General features: G+C 36.1%; 2 protein-coding genes across 2 annotated transcripts in view; both read right to left on the bottom strand.

Annotated features, from left to right (window-relative positions):
- cpne2 (copine II) overlaps nt 1–274 on the bottom strand; it is a gene marked incomplete at its 3' end in the record, with an annotated part of 19893 nt that extends 19619 nt beyond the window's left edge. The window contains 1 exon segment of the mRNA XM_014012225.1: nt 70–274.
- A 1294-nt stretch (nt 275–1568) lies between these two features.
- The window catches only part of LOC106520250 (protein NLRC5), a gene marked incomplete at its 5' end in the record, with an annotated part of 23328 nt that continues 16670 nt past the window's right edge, over nt 1569–8226 (bottom strand). Inside the window, 7 exon segments of the mRNA XM_014012224.1 lie at nt 1569–2677; nt 2759–2842; nt 3302–3385; nt 4955–5032; nt 5111–5194; nt 5266–5349; nt 5421–5504. Of these exon segments, the coding sequence (XP_013867678.1) occupies nt 2593–2677; nt 2759–2842; nt 3302–3385; nt 4955–5032; nt 5111–5194; nt 5266–5349; nt 5421–5504 (583 nt within the window).

Genomic DNA, 8226 nt, shown 5'->3' with positions numbered 1-8226 from the left:
CACACACACACACACACACACACACACACACACACACACACACACACACACACACACACACACACTCACCTCAGTGAAGGACTTCTCAGCCACTTGATAATTGACCAGGTGACTTCTCACTGAAGATAAAAACAACAACTTAAAAGAAATAAAAATGTTTTTTCTTCTAAAAGCAGCAGAAAAGTCTTGTTGACATGTTGGATCACACAACCATCCTCCCTGCGCGCGAACTGAGCAGCGCTGAGCGCAACTGACGGACCCAGCTCTGTCAAGTGGACGGCAATGACGTAACGCCGGAAGTCAAGCGGGCCGGCCTTCAAAATAAAACCCCAAACGGAAAGAAAGGCGTTTCCGTTTTCAGTTCGTCCAACATCTGTAAACATTAAAGGGATATTTCAAAATATTTGATTAGGTAGCAAAACAAAATACTACAAGATATAGGTACTTGGTACTTACGAGTACTTAGTCATGGTACACCTGGTACTTAAAGTGTATGTACAGCAGAGCATACTGGTCCCAAGAGGTATTTACTGCGGTACCTGTACAATTCTGGTATTTACTGGGCACATATTGGGTATATTCCTGGTATTTGCAGGGTATGTACCTGGTGTGTACAGTGGTATTTACAGGGTGTACACCTAGCACAAACCTGGTATCTACAAGTCACGTAACAAGTACTTACAGGATACACACATTGCTATATGTTGAAGAGGCTCGGTACAGTAAGTACTTTCAAAAGTAACCCTGAAAGAACATGGTGTGTACCCTGTAAGTACTAGATAAGTTTCCCATTAGGTAACAGATATGTTCCCTGAAAGTACCTTTGTTTGTACCAATATGTACCCTGGAGGCACTCCTGTAGATACTGTGTAGGTATGTTCCGTAAGTACCCCTACAGGTACCAGGTAGAGTTGTACATAGTTAGTAAATACCTTACCTGCTGCAGGTGGCTGTTTGCAGACAGGAAGATGAATTGACCTGATGGATGAGCTAAAGGCTAGTCTGAACACGTTGAACAGCTCCAGTACAAAAACTTTTATAGTGACTCGTGCAAAAAAACACGAGAGAACTTTTGCATCCCAAATTTCTCTTACACAGGGCTGTTTTTATCAAGAAAAAAACGGCAGCAGCAGAAGCTGGCTGTAGCACTTCCTGCAGTAAGCTGAACTTATTTCTGTTGGAAAATCTGTGTGAGGAATAATTACATGGTTACAGTGTAAAAAGTTGCTTATGTTGATTAATAAAAACTTTATTTCTCCAATTTGAGGAGGTTCACAGCACTATCCACAACAGGTAAGATATTTACTGTTTACAGTGTTTCTTTAGCTTTGATCTCAAACTGAAGCAGAGAAACAGCAGCCTGATTAAATATTCACATCTGGGAGCGGCCCACTGTAACACTTGCTACAAACAAAAAGGTCAGCCGTCTCGTTTTCCAACGTCTGTTTACTAAAATCAATCGTATCAAGTAAAAATAGAAAACTGCTCTTCGTCTGCTGGATCGAGTGCTTCTCAGCTGAAGGACGAACTTTTTAAAGTAAAAACAAGATCTGGAGCTCACAGATTAGTTTCAGCGTTCAGCTCGTGTCATCATCTGAAAGATTTATTTCCACAAATACACAAAGTTTTTATACTTTTTTCTGTTTGTGTTGTTTGTGGCAGGAAGCTGCAGCGCCGCCGCCGGCCACAAGGGGGAGACATTTCAAAATAAAACACTTTCCTCACAGCTGTTAGTTTGTTTCTTCAGGGATTACAAACAGGTTTGTGCAAACAGAAGGAAATACTCTGACTTAAAGAAGAATTATTATTTTTCCATGAAAACAAACATTAATGCATAAACTGTTAGAACTGGTTGTAAGAGGAAAAATCTTAATCTTGTTTTTTAAAATATGCTTTTGTCACATTTTCATTTCCTTTTAATAAAATACCAAACATGAACATAAAAATATAAAATGTTTTTTTTTCCCGTCACAAAGAGCAGAAATAAATACGTTGTCCTGCAGAGACCACAGCCTTTAATGAGCTTCAGAGGAGGAAACGTTTCTGTAGGTTTATGATAAATGATGTTTTCACTCATGTGGCCTCTGCTTCAGTGCAAACACACTTCTTACAGTCAGAATCACAATAAATAAGAAATAATTTACTTCTCGTCCTGAAAGTGCAGCAAAAACCTGAACATGTTTCACAGCAGTTTGAGTCGGAGGAACGACATTGATTCAGTGACGCGTTGTTTGTTTTGTTTTTGTTTTCTTCCATCACTTCCTGAAAAAAAAAACACATTTAACAGTTTTTTTAAAAAACCACCGGTTCTCCTGATGCTCACAGATGTTAGAAACATCTGATCCAGAGCAGAAGTAAAACCTCCTGCAGGTCTGGTTCTGGTCCTGCAGGTCTGGTTCTGGTCCTGCAGGTCTGGTTCTGYTCCTGCAGGTCTGGTTCTGYTCCTGCAGGTCTGGTTCTGYTCCTGCAGGTCTGGTTCTGGTCCTGCAGGTCTGGTTCTGGTCCTGCAGGTCTGGTTCTGATCCTGCAGGTCTGGTTCTGGTCCTGCAGGTCTGGTTCTGGTCCTGCAGGTCTGGTTCTGGTCCTGCAGACTCAGACGGTGGAGGAGAAGCTGAGTCTCCTCTCCCTCAGACTGAAGCTCTGAGCTTGTCTCACTGAGACTCTGTTCCTCCACAGCCTGTGGGCACACAGAGGGGGCGGGGTTAAAACCTGAACCACACACCTGAGGTCAGGTGACTTGCAGGGGGTCCAGGTTCACCTGATGAGCTGCAGAGCGGGGCAGGACCTGAGCGCTCTGACCAGAACCTCCACTCCGTCAGAACTCACGCTGTTACACTCCAGACTGTAAGAACAGACACACCTGCTGCTCAGCAACATTATAAGAGTTTATATTTTTCATTTAGTTTTATTTTGTTGTGACTTTTTTCTTTTAACTCAGTTTTAGTTTTTACAGTGGATTTGTTAGTTTTTATTAGTTATTATTGCATTTTTAATGCTTAGTTTTAGTTTAGTTCTAGTATTAGGTTTTTTTAATAGTTTGAATAAACATTTTTATCAAAGCTATAATTTCAGTTAGTTTTAGTTAATTTTGTAAAAATATTAAACAGTTTTAGTTAGTTATTGTTTCTTCATTTTAATACAGTTTTTATTTATTTTAGTTAACTAAAATGTTTGTTCAGTTTCAGTTTTTGTTATTTAGTTAGTTCTAGTTAACTATAGAGACCCTGCTGGTCACACAGTGTTCCCAGGTGGAACAAACACCTGTGTGTCATGTGACCACACGTAGAACCTGTAAACTCACTCGATGCGAGCCAGCTGGGAGCAGGAGGGCAGGACGGTGGCGAGCTGCAGAGCGACGTCATCGCTGCAGTTATTCCAGCCCAGACTGAAAGTACACACATCACATACTTTATACTCACTCTGGATTCACACACAGGTGGATAAAGTACTTTAAAGTAAAAATACACGAACAGAAAATAACTACTGGAGTCATAAAACTGATCAAAATAATCAGGAAGGTAAAACTAAAAGAATAATTTTTATGTTTTGAACAAAATAAAACTAAAAGTTCTGATTTAAAAAACACTTTCATATAATCAGACCATCCTCCCCAGTCAGCCATGTTTACTTGTACACAGAGCAGGGAAACAGCTGAGCTAACGACAAGTACAGACAGGTGGGAACGAACCATCTAGAGCAGAGATTATTAACCTGTGGCCCACAGCGCCACCTTGAGGGCCTCAAAAGAACAACAGTTTTTAACTTTGGGCCACAGAGGGCCGTGGGACCACACTGATTTTAAATGAGGTGTAATACACTTTGTCACCACTAGTAGCAGTAGTGCACCACTCAGATGTTTAACAACTTTTTAATATGTAGAAGAAGAACCTTAGAAACCTGCTGAGAATGGAAACTTATTTTAAATTAAAAGTAGAAACAAAAATGAAAGTAACTCATCAAAAAACACCAAAGTTTGTCACTAATATGAAGAGCAGCTTCTGGTTTTACCATGAAATATTTTAAAAGTTCAAAACATTATCAAATACAGTTGAAGATACAACTATATTTTAATTTGCACTTTAAATTAATTTTTGTAGTTTAATTTAAACATTTTGAATGTATTTTAAAGAAACTTTAAACTTGTTGAAAAGCTGTTGTTACTGTTATTGTTTGTCACTAATATGAAGAGCAGCTTCTGGTTCTACCAAAAGTTTAAAAAGGCTTTATTTTCATTTGTACTTTATCAAAAAATTTTTACAGTTTTTTATTTGGAACATTTACATTAAATATGTTTAATTTATTTATTTCATGCCCCACAATTTTATTTATTGAATTGTCTATTTTTCTTATTTTTGGGGAAAATGTAGTCGGTGACTTTACTATTTTAAACTACTTCTGTGATATTACTACTACTTCTACTTCCTGTTATCTTCTTCATCATCGTCTTTTTCACCAGTAGAAACAGACGGTTGTTGATGTGAAAAAAATGTTTCCATTGCAGTTTTGTGAAAAACACCAATTTCGATACGGCCGAAATACCACCTCATCCTAGCGCAAAAACATTTTGTCGAAAAACTTTTTTTTTTTTTCAAAATTGACGTGTTTCCATTGAGCAAATTTATTTTCGAAATTCTAATTTGCTCATTTTCATGGTCAGTGGAAACACATCTACTGAGAAGTGTTAAGAGAGCAACATGTGAGTCATGTTGTCTGTTGAAGCAGGTTCATGGGTTGACTGGGTTATTTTAGTGCTTTACAATTAGGGGACCTAAATATATGAGTTAGTGTTTTTGGGTTAGTGGAACTAATTTTTAGATTAGTGCTGCCCACCTCTGGAAATAAACAAACCAAAACTCAAACTCTAACAAGAATCAAACCAATAAAGTGTTTCAGCAGCACTGAAACATTTAACCATCTCTGTCGGTTTAATTATGTTAGTTTGTACAGTTTTTACCTGACATCCTGTATGTCGGCGCAGTGACTCAGGCTGAACACCACCTGGCTCAGCTCCGACGTGCCGACAGAGGTCAGACTGAGAAATGAGTTCAAAACAGAAGAAACTCAGAGAAATTCACACAACCGACGAGTTTTTAAAGCTTCAGGATCTTACTGAAGCTTCTTCAGCTTCTTTAGGCTCTTTATGGCCTCAGACAGACTGACGGCTCCTTTTGGTCCCATCTGGTTTTCTGAAAGACTGGACAGGAAGTTGGATTAGTTCAGGGGGGCGGAGCTAATGTCTGCTGGTTAAAGTGAAGAGAAACGTACTCCAGCTCAGTCAGGTGAGGCAGACAGGGAAGAACGAGAGCCAATCTGGCTGCAGAGACGTCACTGAGAGCGTTGCTGGACAGGCTGCAGGGAAACAGGAAGTAAGTTTCTTTTATCAAACACAAGATAATTAAATTAAATTAGTTTGTTGTTACTGCAGCTCCTCCAGGCGGCTGCAGCTCCTCAAAGCATCCAGCAGCTTCTCTCCAGACGAGTCGCTGATCAGATTCTTCGACAGTCTGAACAATAAAAACACAGAAACTGGTTAAATGTTTCAATCTGAGCATCAGGAGGTTTATCACCTGGTGCAGAACTTCCTGTTTGACAGGACAAATTCACTTTATCACGTTTTTAATATTCAGCAGGAAATAAAGATCAGATTTTTATGATGGTATATTAGTGAGAGTTTACAGATAAAAGAAAAGAATAAATCTCCAACAAAAAAACTCCAAACCTTTTAGAGTAATGTTAGGAATAAAAAAGGAAATTTCTTGTAGAAATGTTGTAAATTTGCAAGAAAAACTCAGAAATTTCCACGATTAAAGGTGAAGAGTTTTAAACTAAATATTTTCTGACATTGTCAGAAGTTTACAAAGAAAAATTTTAATTTATCTGGAAAACCAGACTGGTTAAAGGGTGACTCCAGCTGTTTTCACCTTCAGCCTCTTTAATCTGCTCCAGTTTCAAACTAAAACACAGACTTCAAACCTGGTCTAGATGATTCTGCACCGACTGCAGAAGGTTTCAAACCAAGTGGCTGATTTTTATACATCTTATGAACAAACTGAGCAGCTGAAGGAGAGAATTAATGACTGAAGCAAAAAAAAATCATGTTTACAAAAAACTAACTTCTCTTTAAATATTGAAAATATTTGCCTTCAATAATGGAAATTTTGTTTTAGCAAATTTACAATTTTTCAACGTAAGACAGTTTATTTTTTCTTGAAATTTTCTAAATGATTCTTTTATCTCCGTGCATGCGTGGGTTCTCTCCGGGTACTCCGGCTTCCTCCCACAGACCAAAAACATGACTGTTAGGTTAATTGATAACTCTAAATTGTCCCTAGGTGTGAGTGAGAGAGTGAATGGTTGTTTGTCTCGTTTGTCTCTATGTGTGGCCCTGTGATGGACTTGCGACCTGTCCAGGGTGTACCCTGCCCCTCGCACTGTGACTGCTGGATATGGGCACCAGTGACCCACGCGACCCTGAAAAGGAAGAAGCGTGTACAGAAAATGGATGGATGGATGGATGGATTCTTTTATTTCGTCTGTAAAATGTCCCTGTAGAACATCCCACTGTTAAAAAACATTCACCACTTCACAGCTGAATTAGTTTCACATGAATAAAAAGAGGAAACAAGATTTAGAGGAAAGAGTCACCTGATCCGTCTGAGCTGCTTCCAGTTTGGGAGGAGCAGAATCAGCTTTTCTGTCCCTGCATCAGCCATCCTCCATCCATCCAGCCTGAGAGCACAACATGTTATTAACATGTTATTACCATCTTATTATTGTTATGTTATTATGTTAAGTTAGTTAATATCATGTTTTCATGTTATGTTATGTTGCCATGTTATAATTATGTTATTATCATGTTATTATTATGTTATGTTGTCATGTTATAATCATGTTATTATCATGTTTTCATGTTATTTTATGTTGTCATGTTATAATTATGTTATAATCATGTTATTATCATGACATTATCATGTTATTATCATGCTATCAAATTATGTTCTTATCATATTATGTTAGCTATTACCATGTTTTCATGCAACATTATGTTATTATCATGTTATGTTATGTTGTCATGTTATTATGTTATCATGTTATTATCATATTATCATCATCTTATTATTGTTATGTTATGTTAAGTTGGTTATTATCATGTTTTCATGCTATGTTATGTTGCCAGGTTATCATCATGACATTATCATGTTATTATGTTGTCATATCATGTTATCATATTGTTATGTTTTTATCATGTTATGTTAGTTATTATTATGTTTTCATGTAATATTATGTTACTATCATGTTATGTTATATTGTCATGTTATTATCATGTTATTATGTTCTTATCATGTTATGTTACGTTGTCATGTTATTATCATGTTATTATCATGATATGTTTCATGTTATGATGTTACTACCATGTTATATTATGTTGTCATGTTATCATGTTATGTTATCATGTTTACATGTTATGTTATTATGTTACTATCATATTATGTTATGTTGCCATGTTATTATCATGTTATTATCATGTTATTATTTTTATGTTATTATCATGTTATGCTAGTTATTACCATGTTTTCATGTAATATTGTGTTACTATAATGTTATGTTGTCATGTTATTATGTTATTATTTTTATGTTATTATGTTATGTTAGTTATTACCATGTTTTCGTGTAATATTGTGTTATTATCATGTTACGTTATGTTATTATCATGTTATTATCATGTTTTCATGTGAAGTTATTATGTTACTATCATGTTATGTTATGCTGTCATGTTACGTTATTATCATGTTATATTATGTTATTATCATGTTATTATCATGTTTTCATGTGAAGTTATTATGTTACTATCATGTTATGTTATGCTGTCATGTTACGTTATTATCATGTTATATTATGTTATTATCATGTTATTATCATGTTTTCATGTGAAGTTATTATGTTACTATCATGTTATGTTATCATGTTATTATCATGTTATTATCATGTTTTCATGTGAAGTTATGTTACTATCATGTTATGTTATGCTGTCATGTTACGTTATTATCATGTTATATTATGTTATTATCATGTTATTATCATGTTTTCATGTGAAGTTATTATGTTACTATCATGTTATGTTATCATGTTATTATCATGTTATTATCATGTTTTCATGTGAAGTTATGTTACTATCATGTTATGTTATGCTGTCATGTTACGTTATTATCATGTTATTATCATGTT

The sequence above is a fragment of the Austrofundulus limnaeus genome, unplaced genomic scaffold (genome assembly GCF_001266775.1).
Source record: "Austrofundulus limnaeus strain Quisiro unplaced genomic scaffold, Austrofundulus_limnaeus-1.0 Scaffold89, whole genome shotgun sequence".
Taxonomy (NCBI): Eukaryota; Metazoa; Chordata; class Actinopteri; order Cyprinodontiformes; family Rivulidae; genus Austrofundulus; species Austrofundulus limnaeus.
Note: the sequence above shows the minus strand (reverse complement) of the source record. Positions and strands in the feature narration are given on the sequence as shown.